The sequence below is a fragment of the Lepus europaeus genome, chromosome X, assembly GCF_033115175.1.
Source record: "Lepus europaeus isolate LE1 chromosome X, mLepTim1.pri, whole genome shotgun sequence".
In the NCBI taxonomy this organism is placed as follows: domain Eukaryota; kingdom Metazoa; phylum Chordata; class Mammalia; order Lagomorpha; family Leporidae; genus Lepus; species Lepus europaeus.
This window is the reverse complement of record NC_084850.1, coordinates 26,257,546-26,272,959: the sequence shown is the minus strand read 5'-3', so window position 1 is coordinate 26,272,959 and position 15,414 is coordinate 26,257,546. Positions and strand designations below refer to the sequence as shown.

At 47.4% G+C, this 15,414-nt stretch overlaps 1 protein-coding gene across 4 annotated transcripts in view; it reads left to right on the top strand.

Annotated features, from left to right (window-relative positions):
• BCORL1 (BCL6 corepressor like 1) overlaps window positions 1-15,414 on the top strand; it is a 70,796-nt gene that overhangs the window by 14,218 nt on the left and 41,164 nt on the right. For all 4 annotated transcript variants that reach the window (XM_062183749.1, XM_062183747.1, XM_062183748.1 and 1 more), the window contains one exon: window positions 12,081-12,210. In XM_062183749.1, the coding sequence (XP_062039733.1) occupies window positions 12,125-12,210 (86 nt within the window). In that variant the 5' untranslated portion in view covers window positions 12,081-12,124. The remainder of the gene's footprint in view (window positions 1-12,080; window positions 12,211-15,414) is intronic.

The window sequence follows — 15,414 nt, the reverse complement described above, 5'->3', positions numbered from 1 at the left end:
TACCCACTATGCCATGGCACCAGCCCCTAGATTTAGTTTTGAATGAGTAATAAATACTAATATTTTAATAACAAATACTGAATTGAATTGAATCCCTAGCTAGATCTGGTTTGGGGTGAGAGAATAGGAAAAATAACCTTATTTTAGTCTTTCCAAATATTTGTGTCCAAGGTTCAGGAGACTAAGAAAGGCAAAAGCTGGGTGAGGAGGAATCCTCTGTAGATGGAACATTCCATTTCATGAATACAACATGCTGAAATGCAGACCCTGGAGGGCCACAGTCACAGTACGTAGTTGCAGGGCACAGGAGCATCAGAAGGGGGATTCAAGTGTCCTGTTACCCTGATTCAGCATTGGAGTGTGAAAGCCATGGTCCTGCTGAAGACCAAGACTGAGGAAACTAAATCTTAGTTTTGGTGTAGCGGAAATTAGAAGTGCTCAAAGAATGACCCTACTTACTTAGGGTGACATTTTTAAATGGCTTTGCATTTTAAAAGGGGCTGATTCATTTCACAGTGACCACTTCAGTTTTCTAGGTGTCTGTGACACCTAGAAGTTGTGCAAAATCTTATAGCCAGAGCCCGAGTCTACTATAAAGCTGTGATGAGAGGTGTTCCTTAAATGGAGTGAAATAATTTCCTTATAGCAGGAAATGGAAGTGATCCTATTTGAATAATAGGAAAAATGTACCTTGGTAGTGGGTAGACAAGTTAAAACAATCTGGTAGTATGAAAATGTGAGTGAGGGGCCGGCATTGTGGTCTAACAGGTAAAGCTGCCACCTCCAATGCTGGCATCCCATATGGGCACTGGTTCGAGTCCCAGCTGCTCCAGTTTTGATCTAGCTCCCTGCTAATGCGCTTGGGAGGGCAGTGGAGGATGACCCAAGTGCTTGGGCCCCTGTGCTCACGTAGGAGACCCAGAAGAGGCTCCTACCTGGTCCAGTCCTGGCTATTGCGGCCAGTTGGGGAGCGAACCAGGAGATGGAAGATCTCTCTCTGTTTCTCTTTCTCTCTCTCTTTCTCTCTCTCTCTCACCGCCTTTCGAATAAATAAATAAGAAAGGTGAGTGAAAGAATCAAACTTTTACTTTTGCCTACTTTTTTGTTGGAATAGATTACCTTTGGTCCTCATAAGTGCTCTCAGGTTCTTAGTTTCAGGCAGAGCATAGTTTATCCCCATTCAGCAGACGACATGGCAGGTGGACATAGTGAGCTGGCTGAAAAGTGGGGACTGGAAGTACTCTCTAAGTTTTCTGACCACAGTTTAGGCTGTTGTTATTAGAGTGTATCGCTTTTCAAGGTGCTGCTTGATTAGATGGTTCTGAATGCATCTTGGATGTTCCTGAATATCAAATGATTGCAGAAAGGAGCGAGGAGGTATTCAGAGACAGTGAGGAGATGGAAGCGCACGTGGATGGATTTGGATTATGCTCACAGAGGAGCTCCAGGGATATGGCAAGCCCTGGCTACCTTACAAGGTGACTACTTTGGAGGTAACTACATTCATTTGATTCAGTAAGCTTTCACAAGGTATTTAACAGACAGTTAACATTCCTTTGTATTCAGTCTCGTAAATGTTTATAGGGAAGGTTTTTAACATGGAGGCATCCGAAGAGTCCGTGCAGATGTCCATACTGGAACTGTGTGCATACAACTACTTAGCTGCTTGGTAAATACAAGAATTAATGTATCTGAGAACAGGATGCAATGTCCCTTGTAAGACTGATCCTTTGGGGTAGACAACAGTAGAAATATTTGGATAGGAAGAAAACCCAGGGAACTAGAAAATGCTAGAATAAATGTAGTCAGGTAGAAGGTTGAGGTGAATAGCAAAGGCCCAGCTTCTTTCTCTTTTCTCTCTCTTTTTTTATTTGAGGCAGAGGGAGAGAGAGAGAGAGAATATCTTCCATCCACTGATTGAGTCTCCAAATGCCTGCAAGGCCCAGGGCTTGGGTTAGGCCAGGACCAAAGCTAGGAGATTGGAACTCAGTGCAAGTGACAGAAACCCAGCTACGTGAGCCATCACCACTGCCTCCCAGGGTCTGTGTTAGCAGGAAGCTACAGTCAAGAGCTGTAGCCTGCAGTCAAACCCAGTCACTTCAGTGTGGGACACAGGCATTTGAACTACTTAACTGCCCATCTCCTTTCTTCTGCCTTCAAATTGCCTAGTGGGTTATTTCCAGTTGATTCTGTGTATGTGAAGTTGTGTGTGGTGGTAGAGGAACCTGCTTTGCATGAAGGGAAGCAAAGTAAAGTGATTGGGATATATATACACACGATTCTGGAGTTGTAGGGAATGGTATTTGGTTAATAGTAGGGAAAGATAGGGGGCATGAGAATATTAGTGTACCCTTATATGTGAAATCATTAAAATAGAACAATTTAAATTGGAAGAGGCCAGTGTTGTGGCATAGCAGGTTAAACTACCACCTATGACACTGGCATCCCATGAGTTTCCGGTTCAAGTCCTGGCTACTTCACTTCTGATCCAGTGCCCTGCTAATGTGTCTGGGAAAACAGCAGAAGAGGCCCCAAGTACTTGGACCTCTCCCTGCCAACTACTTGGAAGACCTGAATGGAGTTACAGGTGCCAGGTTTTGGTCTGACCTAGTCCCAGCCTTTGCAGCCATTTGGGGAGTGAACCAGCGGATGGAAGATCTCTTTCTCTGTCTCTCTCTCTCTCTCTCTCTCTCTCTTTCACTCTGTCTTTCAAATAAGTAGCTCTTTAAAAAATGGGAGAACTTCCTCATAGCGGGGTAGGGGCTGGGTTCTAGAATGAAGTAAGGAAAACAGGAATGTTGTTCTCCTCTTGAATATACATGGAATGAGGCAGAGCAACAAGGAGGGTAAGATCTATAGTAGGAGTTGCATATCTAAAGGCAGGGAGGGGCCGATGCTGTGGTGCAGTGGACTAAGCCTTCACCTGTGGCACCGGCATCCCGCATGGGGCCCGGTTCAGGTCCTGGCTTCTCTTCTGATCTGGCTCTCTGCCGTGGCCTGGGAAAGTAGTTGAGGATGGCCCAAGTGCTTGGGCCCCTGCGCCCACGTGGGTGACCCAGAGGAGGCTCCTGGTTCCTGGCTTTGGCTCGGCTCAGCTCCAGCCATTGAGGCCATTTGGGGAGTGAACTGGCAGATGGAAGACTTTTCTCTCTGCCTCTCCCTCTCTCTATAACTCTACCTCTCAAATAAATAAATAAAATCTTTAAAACAAATAAAGCCGGGGAAAGTTCTCCTTGTTGGGTATGTGTACCCTTCTCCATGGACAACAATGGCTTGAGAAGTTTTAACTTCTCTCTAAAGGCATGCCAGTGGCAGAGCGGAAGCCATGGCCTTTTCGCTTTAGCACTGGGATCTCATTGTTGGGTCTCTTGGATCTCCTTCTGGGTGACTTGGATGCTGCTTTTCCCAAAGTGGAATAACGGGGTGGCCTTTCCATTGCTTCTGTGAAGTTTACCTCTGTCTGCGGGGAGCTTTATTCCCCAAAGCTTTACTCTCCAAGCGCTCCAGTTTTCTATTGGAGCACTAGGTCCCAGAGTTGGTTTTCTTTGCTTATTGCTCATAACGAACCCAGCCCTCCCTCCTCAAACTGTCCTCCGGCCACGCCTGTCCTCTTGAGGACCCGTGCAGGGCCAGGCTTTGAAAGATGAATATTTTCCAACTCTTTCGTTTTTTAAAGTCACAATTGGTTCCAGATCACTGGGCAGTATGAACCAAAAGGAGCCCGAGGGAGGGGGTACAACCAGACTTACTTTAGCTGAGACCTTCTTTTTTTTTTTTTTTTTTTTGACAGGCAGAGTTAGACAGTGAGAGAGAGACACACAGAGAGAGTTATAGACAGTGAGAGACAGAGAGAAAGGTCTTCCTTCTGTTGTTTCACCCCCAAAATGGCCACTGTGGCCAGTGCGCTGCACCAATCCAAAGCCAGGAGCCAGGTGCTTCCTCCTGGTCTCCCATGCGGGTGCAGGGCCCAAGCACTTGGGCCATCCTCCACTGCCTTCCCGGGCCATAGCAGAGAGCTGGACTGGAAGAGGAGTGACCGGGACAGAATCCGGCACCCTAACTGGGACTAGAACCTGGGGTGCTGGCGCCACAGGCGGAGGATTAGCCTAGTGAGCCCGGTGCTGGCCCGAGACCTTCTTAATTCAGAGTTTCGAATTTAACTGTCTTGATGGTAGAGTCCAACTGTGAGTAAACAGGCATGTTTCCCACTGTATGTAGAGGGCCTGGTTGTGTCACATACGTGGCCAGCTCTGATTGTTCCACAATTTACGGGGTCTTTGGACACACAGGGAGCTACACGATTCTGCAGCAGTTGTCGTGGTCATTTTCAAGGTTAGAAACTTTGCAAACATTGTCTGCCTTGGCAAAAACCATGTGTTGGGTAGATTCTGTGCTACCTCCTTTAATGGCCTTCTCTTCCTCATACACATGCAGATGACCAGGCTGTTGCTTGTCGCTGTTGTGAAATCTGCTTGTTTTCGCATCTTCATTTCAAAGCAAACAAAAAATTCTACCCCATCTGTAAAATCTCCTTTGAGATTCTAGTGCTGCCCAGAGCCTGTCGCTGACTCCCGCAGCCCCGACTTGTGCTATAATTTGATGTTGTTCTTCCCCTTTTGACGATCTAGTCTTTCTAAACTTTTCTAAAATGTCTGTCTTCAGTGCTTGCCCACAGTGTTTCAGTTTGGCCCGTGATGGGGAAATATTTCAGGTTCCCCTATTTCATTTTTTCCCTTTTTGTTGGTATATGCCATGGACTTCTCTTTTATGACTTCCATACCTGCCCTTGTTTCTAGTGTTTTTTTCCTTTATTTTTAAAAAATGACCTCTGCTTCATTATGATTTCTCTTCTACTACCTGCCTGCCCTAAGCCTAGCTGCTGTTTGCACCATTTTAGAATGTATTGCTCTCCTGTTAGTCCATTTTCTTTTGGGGTTTGCCCTGTTCCATAATGTGATAGTCTGGTACCTGCTCTCTGCTGCTCCCTTGTTAGATTCATTTCCTTGATTCTGAAGCCAGTCCTTCTACTCTTGTGTGCATGTGCCTGCTGAGCTGGGAAGTGTCCCTTTGCTGTTTCAATGAGGCTCATCACTTTGGGCTGGGAGAGCACGCACTCTCCTTTGTCCTCACCCAGAGTTGGATATGCCTGTTGAGTTTTCTCCCCAGAGTGAGGACAGCTCCCAGTGGTCCCGGTGCCTTCCACACGGGTGACCAGCATTTGATTCTTGGGCTGTGCAGCTGTTCAATTTTTGACAATTACGTGGTTGTGACATCTGGGAAAATCCTTTGAGGTATTTCATATCCGGGTGCCTATGCTTCCTGGGTCATTTGGGATTACCAGGTTTCTTCCAAGTTCCTTTTCAGAACTTTGCCTTTGATGTGATGATTCCCATCAGAGAGCCAGAGGGAGGGAGTACGCACACAAGTGTGTGCCCCAGTGCAGCCTACCAAGTGTGGCCTGTCTGTGAGCTTTTTCCTTTTTGATCCCCTGTCCTGAGTAGTTTACAGCTCCCAGTTACTAATTAGATCGGACACGAGGTAACAAAACCGAACCCTAGGCCTGCGGAATCCCAATCTCCAGGGCTGAGATGCAAGGATCTGTATTTCGAAGAAGATTCTCAGTGATTCTGGCTGAGGAAATGTTGGTCTACATTGACCATCCTGACTCCTCTTTTCCTATGCAGGCATTGATGCCATCAGGAACCTATTGTCTAGTGTCATTTTAAATATTCCCTTTGCTTTCTCTGGTTCAGCAGGACCAATATTGTTTCTGTATTCTCCTTCCTGCATTTCTACCCCCTCTTTTCTCTCTGTGCAAAGGCTACCACTAATTAGCCGCAATAAGCTTCAAATGGGAAGGGGTGCTGCTCTGAAAATACTATTATATAAGATTGGGAGGCAAAGATTTAACTGGATGCTGCATCTCTGGGATCTCATGAAAATGGAGGTGTCTAGTATTGGTTTTGCTGTCTAGGGAGCCTTCAAATATGTATCATGTAGTAATTATTTTGGCTTGAACTTGGTTTTCTTATTTTTAGTTTCTAAAAAATTTTTATTTAGGTGATGTTCTTTTTTTAAAATGCCGAGATTCCCCCTCTGATTTCTACGTAGGACCCTAGGAACCACTAACCCTCTCTAAACAGAACCAAAATAAACATGAATGAAAAATCTGTGGTCACTAAAATATCTGCTGCCTGTAGATATGGAGGGTCTTTAAAAAGTTCATGTGAAGCATGCATCATGAAAACACCTTGTATGGATTTTTATATTTTTTTTTTGTGCACCAAAATAAAGTTCCCTTTTAATTCTATTTCAAAGGGGAACAGAGAGAGAAAGAGAGAGGGAGAGAGAGAGAAAGAGAGAGAGAGGATTGATTCCATCTACTGGTTTACTCCCTAAATTGCTGCAACATACAGGTCTGGGCTGGGCCAAAGCCAGAAGCCAGAAACTCCATCCTGGTCTCCCATATAGATGCAGAGGCCCAAGTATTCGGGCCATCTTCTGCTGCCTTTCCAGTTGCATTAGCAGGAAGCTGGATCGGAAGCAGAGTAATGGTCTTGAACCAGCAGTCTGGTTCACAAGTGGCAGCTTAACTTGCTGCACCACAACACTGGTCCTTTCCATTAACTTCTTGAGCTACCTACATATTTAGGTAGCAACTAAAACTTGTACTTTGTGTTGAAAGTCATTTTATGACAAGAATGGCCCCTTGCGTTGCCTTAGTCCTCTAATGCTGCACAGAGAGAAAAAATGAAGAAAGCACCTGATAGATCAGCCAACAGGCTGAGCTGTTGTTTCTTAGACCAGGGATATTTGGAGCTATTCTAAGAGACAGTCAAAACTTGATTGACCAGGATAGGATGTTCAGGGCATGGGGTCCTTCTTAATAATCTTTCTAAAATGACACTAATCCACATAACTGTCTTGGTAATGTTTAATAGACATTTTTCAGGAAAAGGTAAAAAGTCATGGTTCTCCTATAGATATAAGAGTGAAAATGTGTTAAAGATTTTATTTTGCTTGGTGATCAACAAGGGAACCAGACAGACGTTTGAACCAGTTCAAAGCAAAACCCAAAAAAGCACAAATTTATATGGAGCGAAGGAACTGAATTGCATATGGAGGCAAAACTAGTTTTTCCACAGTGGTGAGGGAAGTCCATCCAAACTATAGGAGAGGACAGAGTCCACATATCCCTTGGTTACCTGCAATTTCTACAAGTTGCAAACAGCTTGCAGACAATGAACTGGGCTAGAATCTTGCCCCCCCCTACCCCAGGAGGTGTGCCATAGACGTTACAGTTTTGTCTGTAGTAAACAAGTATGGTGGATGCTTTTTGCTTTGTTTTATTTTGGTAGATTTTGTTTCTTGGGGTGTCCCAGGGTCCTTACCTCAATTCGCATCCAGAATTCAGTTCCATGTAACACACATTCACTGAATGCTTACTGTGTGTAAGGCACTGCAGAGGCACCAGAGACGAAAAAGGACAGTATTTCTTACTCATGTAGCTGGTTGTCTGGTTGTCTGGTGGGGAGAGGCCGACAAGCCAGTACAAGTCACTCCTATGGAGGGTGGGAATTAGATGGTTGAGGAGAACTGGAGAGTGAGGGGTTAACTGATCAGGGTCAGGGCTGGGGGGATTACATGATGACATTTAAACTGGAAGGGTGACAGAGAGAGGAAGTGGGGGCACTGGGAGGGGGAGCTATCTGAGTGAGGAAACAGCAGAGTCCTGAAATGGGTGGTCTGTTTAGGGAAGGCTCGGGAGCTGAGGGTCCCAGGGTGGCAGGCCAATGGCAGGACGTGGCCCAAGAGGAGACTGGAGAAGAGACTGGAGACTGCTCTGAGGCCAGGTCATGAGGGCAGACTCTGAAGGCCTCTGAGGAGGGGAGGGGGTGGCATTAATGAACTGGCACCTGAGAAGATGAATTGATTGTAGAATCAAGAAAGTGGAGGCTAAGGGAGCAGTTCAGAGGCTATTGTAACATTCTGGGTAAGAGGTGATGCGGGCCTACAGCAGGGGAGTGGCAATGCGGGGGGAAGGCAAGGATGGAGATGGCAATATCAAGGCTTGACTCCTGATTGGATCTGGGCAGTGGAAGGGCAGAAGGTATTGAGGAAATTTCCAGGCCAAGGGCAGTAGTGGTGGGAAACGTGCTGTGCATTAGGCCTAGGGGTAGAGAGCAGGTTTATGGGGATAGATAATGAGTCTGATTTGAGTCCCGTTGGGTTGGAGGAGCTCAGTGGACATCAGTTAACAGGGATTTGCTGGCAACTGGAAATTCTGGTCTGGGCCCAAGGAGAGAGGTCAGGACCAGAGATGCAGACTTGGGAGTCTTCAGCCCACGCAGGGGTGAGTTGAAGCTCTGAGAGATCAAATGCTGAGAGAGAGATGCAGAGAGAGAGAGAGAGAGAAAGGAACATGGCTTATGTAGACATAGCCGGGCTGCAGGGGCCAGAATAAGACAGAGAAGGAAAAAAGAGGTTAGAGTAAGGGGAGACAAGACAAGAGGGAGACTGAAGGCGGAGGCAGCGGGAAGAGAGGGTAGAGGGAAGATCAGGAGAAGGGGAGGGATCAGGAGAGACTGAAAGGGAGACTGGAGGAAGTGGAAACAGAAGAGAAAGCTGGGGAAGAGAGGGGTTGGGGAGAGGACTCCTGAGAAATAGAAGAGAAGTGGAGAAGAGGAGGAGAAACAGCTGGAAGAGAAATAGAAGAAGAAGATGAGGAGGAGGAAGAAATATTACTAGGAGGATTAGAGCAAAACAGGCAAGAGAAGTAGAGGGGAGAGGGAGAGAGAAGAGAAAGAGGGGCAGGAAGAGACAGAGTGAAAGAAAACAGGAGGAAGAAGAGATGGAAGAAGGTGGCAGAGGTGAGGAGAGACAGCATGACAAGGGTTGAACCTTGGGTAATGCCTGCATTTCTGGAGTAGAAGTGGGAGAGAAGGGCCCAAACAAACCAGGAGGCACTGGGCCAGGGAAGACAGGAGCTGGGAAGGTATAGAGAGGAGTGAGGGCAGTGGTACCCTATGCTACTGAGATAGTGGATAGGATAAGGCTCAGGAAGTGTAAGGGGTTGATACGTCTCTGCCCTGCTCTCTTACCACCTCCTTCCTTCGTTGCCTTCAGGATACCCACACTGGCCTCCTGGCCCTCATCTTGGTTGTAGCCGTCTCCTGCCTTAGCATCTTTGCATACACTCTTCCCTCTGCCTAGAAAGCTCTTTACGCAGATATCCAAATTGCCTGCTCCTTTACCTTCACCAGGTTGTTGAAATGTCTTCTCAGCAAGGCCTATTCTGATCACTCTATTTCAAATTGTAGTCCACCTCCACCCTGAACACACACCCTAGATTGTCCCCATACCCCTTAACCTGTGTTGTACCACCTTCTAACATGCTGTGACATAGACTGATTTGACATATTAGCTGTGCACAGGCAAGGATTGTGGTTTGTTGTAATTGTTGAATCCCCAGTACCTAAGACAATGCTGGCACATAGTAGGAGCTCAAGAAATGTTTGTTGAATATAGACAGCCTGTAAATTGAAAAAAAAATGGAAGCAATCTCTGTGGCTATATTTTGCTGTGATTTGCTTCATTGGAAAGTAGAGACTAACAATCTCATCATTGTATGGTTGTGTTCAGTTGAGCTTTGATAAGTAAGGGTTTTAGGTAATAAGAGTTTAAGGGTCTCTAGACAAGTTTATTGCATAAAGCTCTTCTGTTTAAAAAGTTTAGTTTGTTTTTATCTACTTGAAAGAGTTACAGAGTGAGAGCGAGAACGAGCGAGAGAGAGAGATTCCATCCTTTGGTTCACTCCTCAAGTGCCCACAACATCCAGGGCTGGGTCAGACTGAAGCCAGGAGCCTGGAACTCTATCCAGGTCTCCCATATGGGTGGCAGGGGCCCAGATACTTCAGTCATCGTCTGCTGCCTTCCAGGACATATTAGCAGGAAGCTGGATCAGAAGCACAGTAGCCAGGTCTCAAGCCAGGCACTCAGATATGAGATGTGGACGTCCCAAGTGGCTGCTTAACTTGCTGCACCGCCACGCCCTCTCCACCTCTTTTTCTTGGTGCCTCATTTGCCCCAGAAGGTGAACTGAATGCAGTGGCTGTCAACAGTGAGAGCTGGACATTGGCTGGTGAAAGGGGTGGTGGTTATAGGGGTGACAGACTAATAGGAAGGGACAAGGACAGAAATGTGTGTTTCTTGATAAAACAATGGTTTCTGTTTGTTGGGTTGTTTGTGGTCATACTACAAGGAGTATTGCACCTGATTCGGAGGGAGAGTCCTACCAGGTTAGATATATGTGTTGTATTTAACTTAAAGGCACAATATTTTTGAAGGGCTTATGAAGAACGCATGTGCTTCCCCTAGAGAGCTTAAATTGGCTATATCACTCAAATCCTTCAGTACCTGCGGATTAGGGAGCAGACAAGAACAAGATCTCCAGCAGTCTTTCAGTGCACCTTTTTTATAGGGGTATGGCCCTCTACTTGTAGTTGGTTAGGCTTAGGCTAAATATGTATAGAAAAATATACTGTCCTCTCATTTGTCTGAAATAGATTGAATTTCTTCAAACACTCAAGCATATATGTCTTTCAAAATAATTTAGGCTAGCGCTGTGGCTTAACAGGCTAATCCTCCGCCTTGCGGCGCCAGCACACCAGGTTCTAGTCCTGGTCGGGGTGCCGGATTCTGTCCCGGTTGCCCCTCTTCCAGGCCAGCTCTCTGCTGTGGCCCGGGAAGGCAGTGGAGGATGGCCCAAGTGCTTGGACCTTGCACCCGCATGGGAGACCAGGAGAAGCACCTGGCTCCTGGCTTCGGATCAGCATGAAGTGCTGGCCGCAGCGGCCATTGGAGGGTGAACCAACAGCAAAAAGGAAGACCTTTCTCTCTGTCTCTCTTTCTCACTATCCACTCTGCCTGTAAAAAAAAAAAAATTTAAAAATCACTCTAGGAGTCAGCCTTGTGGCATGACAGGTAAAGCTGCTGCCTGCAATACCAGCATCCCTTAAGGGCACTGGTTCATGTCCTGGCTGCTTCACTTGCAATCCAGCCCCCTGCTGATGGCCTGGGGAAAGCAGTGGAAGATGGCCCAAGTACCTGAGCCCTTTCCACCCACATGGGAAATCTGGATGAAGTTCCTGGCTTCTGCCTTTAGCCTGGCCCAGCCCTGGCCATTGTTGCCATCTGGGGAGTGAACCAGTGGATAGAAGTTTCTCTCTTTCTCTAACTTTCAAATAAATAAATAAATATTTTTTTTAAAAATCACAAAAAAATTTAAAAAAAAGGGGGCCAGCACCGTGGCTCACTTGGTTAATCCTCTGCCTGCAGAGCCAGCATCCCTTATGGGCGCCAGGTTCTAGTCCCAGTTGCACCCACATGGGAGACCAGGAGGAAGCATCTGGCTCCTGGCTTCGGATCGGCGTAGCTCCGGCCATAGTGGCCATTTTCGGGGGTGAACCAACGGAAGGAAGACCTTTCTGTCTCTCCCTCTCACTGTCTAACTCTATCTGTCAAATTAAAAAAAAATTTAAAAATGACTCTAGGAGATGGCATTATGGCATGGTTGGTTAGGCCACTACCCACAATGCCAGCATCCCATTTGAACACTGATTTGAGTCCTGGCTGTTCTACTTCTGATCCAGCTCCCTGATAATGCACCTGAGAAGATAGCAGAAGATGGCCCACGTACTTGGGGCACCTGCTGCCATGTGGGAGACCTGGATGGAGTTCCTGGCTTCGGCCTGGCTCAGACGTGGCTGTTATATATATTTGGAAGGAAGATACTCTCTCTCTCTCTACCACACTCAATCTTTCAAATAAATGTCTTTTTTTTAAGGTCACTCCAGGTGATTAACAGTGTCCTCATCTACATCCTGAAACCTATGGATGCCTGAAAAGCTGGTGCTCCCTCTTCCCAATTTGGACCTTAATTTTTCATAGTGGGCTGGCGTGTGAGACTTCATCCTGATGCTCTGAGTATTACCTTTATCCAAATGTTTGTGTGTCAGTGGTGGTTAAAGCAGCAATCCTTGTTCCCAGTTTTGATTTTTTTTTTAATTCTTTTTCCCCAGGGGGAGTGGCCACAGCTGGTCTTATCTGGTGGTGAGTGGCTGTCATGATCTCTACAGCACCGCTCTACAGCGGCGTGCACAACTGGACCAGTTCTGACCGGATTCGCATGTGTGGCATCAACGAGGAGAGGTGAGGAGGCTGTGAGAGTGGCTGCCGCCAGTGAGTGGTATCTGGTCACCACAGGTAGCTGCACGCAGTGGGAGGCAGCTCAGTGGGCTCTAATTTTCTTGAGGTGGGAATGGAGATAGGACTGTGGAGTGGCCTACTCTGCCATGCTGTCTCTATTCAGGTGACCTGAAGGTCAGGAAACAAGCAGATGACCTTTGGCGAGCTAGGATCTGTCTACTCATTAAGAGCTGTCAGACTGTAGACTAAGGGGAAGCTTAGGCAATTGCAATTTTTATTTGCTATATCAAAGTTCAGTGCTCAAGGATACATGTAAGATATTTTTGGTCCTTGACCTGGCCCTGGAAGAAAGCACAGTTTCATCATGCAACTTTAATGCTGGTGGTGGGCTTTCTGGTGACCAGCACATTCCTGCCTCACAAGGCCAAGGACAATTCGCAGTGAGATCCTTATGAAGTATCAAAGGAAGATGAGACTGCCCAACGTAGCTTTTCTGTAAAGTGAAGACCTGCCTGATCTGAGTGTATTTTCAGTTTCCTGTACACCAGAAATATTTGATGGACTCAGACCATTCCCTGCTCATGCCCCCTACCAAGGGCACTCAGAATGGCCTTTAGATTTTATATTTGACTTTCAGAACCTTTGGCCAAAGAAATGTGTCTGGTGATGGCTGTCAATGCCTCTCCCATTTGAAGAGAAGGCACGGCTCCCCCACACTTGCTGGAGTCTTGCTGTTGTTTCAGTTCATTGACTGTACAAATGCAAATGCGTCAGATAAATCACCTAGAACATAGAACAACATGGTTCTTGTTGGGAATCAAGATCTGGCGATTCTTGAGTGAATCTTAAAAGTATGTGCATGTGTGTGCGTGACGGGAGGAGCATTGGTGATTTTTGAAGGGAAAAGCAATGGATGTCTTTGTGTTTACCTACTTTCTTCTTCTGCACCTAACTGGAGAAGTATGTACTTGTCTGAGGTTAAGGTTAGGAGAATAGACCTTTTTATTTTCTTAAGCCATTAGCGCCAGATAGCTTAATGTTCTCTGTACTGAGGAACAAGTTAGAGATGGACTTAAAAGGAATGTAATTTTAGAATCCAAAAGTCAAGACCAAGGAAAATATGACAGTTCTTAGACGCAGCAGAAAAAAAGGTTATTTTCCTTTGTGTCTGAGATACGTCCTTAGATGATTAGTAAGAGATGCTCTCAGGGAAGGCAGGGTGGTGCGACTGATTTGTGGAAGTATCAGTTAGTAGATCATGTTAAACTAGTTCTAAGTAGCCGTGACCTTGACGGGGAGATCATGGCTGCAGCCTTCCAAAATATCAGTAGACAAGGTACCTTGATTCACTGTCCATCTTCGATCCTTGCCAAGAAAGGAGCAGGAAATGGGCATGAAATCTCATTTTCCCTCTTTATGGATCTTTCTCGGGATGCCGAATTACCAAATATACCTAGTGGTTAAGATGACCTTTTAAGCGTTGTCACTTCGGATCTCATCCACCCTTTATTATTGCCTTCTCGCCACAGTCTAGGCTGTGCTACAGCTGACTTCCAAAATATAATCCCACCTTACACAAAAACTTTCTTCCGCAGCCCCATCCAACTTGTGGAACTTGGAAACGTGGGGTGTGAAGCTGCACCTAGGGGTTAACTGTGGATGCTAGGCCTTCGAAGCCTGCTCAGTTTCATCAGATGCGGTTGAGGACCATAGCACCAGGGGCTGGCTTTCTGCAGGCCCCGGGTGGCCTTACCCTAGGCAACCCTGCAGCGAAATCTGTGTGCATTGGCTTGCTTGCTTCCTTCCTAGCAGTAACTCATTCTTTCATCCAACAAGTATTTATGAAGCCAGACTGATCGTCATGCTACATGGCTGGTGAGCGCCCCAGAGTGGTGTGTCCAGGTCCTGTGGGGGGCAGTCAGGAGAGACAGTGCCCTCTGAGCCTCAGCTGGAGGGCTGAGTAGGAATGGGGGCAAGGAGGGGGTGGTAGGTTTGGGTAAGACCCTCGATGGAATGAAGGAAAGCGGCCTTGGGGTGCAGCGGCACTCGCAGCAGGGAAGTGTGGGGGGGCTGGAGGGAAGGTTCCCTGGTGTGCGTGGGGTTGTGTATTTTTCTCTTCCAAGTAGTCTGGGCCCAATGGGAACTGACAAAGGTCCAGTTGGACGGTGGTGTTAGCCCATAATCATTAGGAAAATGGCCCTGAATGGTTGTGGCCATTTCTGGTTTAAGTTCAGCAAAGCTTCGATCGAGCCTACCAGCCCTGCAACATACCTGTCTGGCAGGCAGAATCAGTGGGTGGACTTTCAGCCTGCTTGGTTGGACCCTTGCTCCCTCTGTCCCCGGAAACCTGCACCCTCATAGCTGTTCCCAGCTGACCTAGCTGTCTCTCGACACCCCTCCCCTGCAAACTCTTCTTGTCCCTGGCGCTTCTCTCAGTGGAGCAATGAGACGTTTGCTCCCCAGTAGGTTTTGAGACGTGGCTGCGTGCTGTTTTGCCCAAGCCTCAGGGCCTGGCTCTGAGGCATAGGTCTGGCTGGAGTAGCCGGGACCGCTGCTCCCGCTGCCACCGCCGGAGTCTCTCGGCCTGGCTCTGCGGTTCTTGGTGGCTGCCTTGGAGGGCAGGGTTTCTGCTTTTAAGCAGGATTTCAGGCCTGGGAGCCCAGCAAGGGGGAGCAGAGTATGCAGCTCGCTCCCCTTGGTACGGTCAGGAGAGGGAAAGAATGTAAATAACTAGCGCCTTGCCTTCCCGTGTGGGGTTAGAGAAGGGGGAGAGTGCTGCTCGCCTCCCCTTGCTCCCCCCCCCCCCCCCCAGCCATCGATGGCGAGTCTAGTTGGAACACGCTTCCCCCTGGCCCAGGGCTGGATAGAGGGCTTGCTTTTCTGGTCTCTCAGGAGTTGCTATGTAAGTATGCTTTCTCTTTCCCTCAGGCCCTGTCTTCCTCCCCTTCCTCAAGACCCCCTGACTGCGCCCCAAAGCCCTTGCCTCTCCTTAGGATCATTTCTGTTTGTCACCAACAGTCGTTTCTAGCAGTGGAACCCTCCCACTTCACCAGCCTAGCTGCCTTTTAAAGGGACCAAGCCTTTCCCCCTCGGTGGCCCCTTCGGGAGCCCTGAAAAGATGGGGGGAGGCCCACAGCGACCCCCCTTGCCTTTTTTGCTTCTCTTGTCCCAGGTACAATTGAGGAGTTCCCGGTTTCAGTGGGAGGG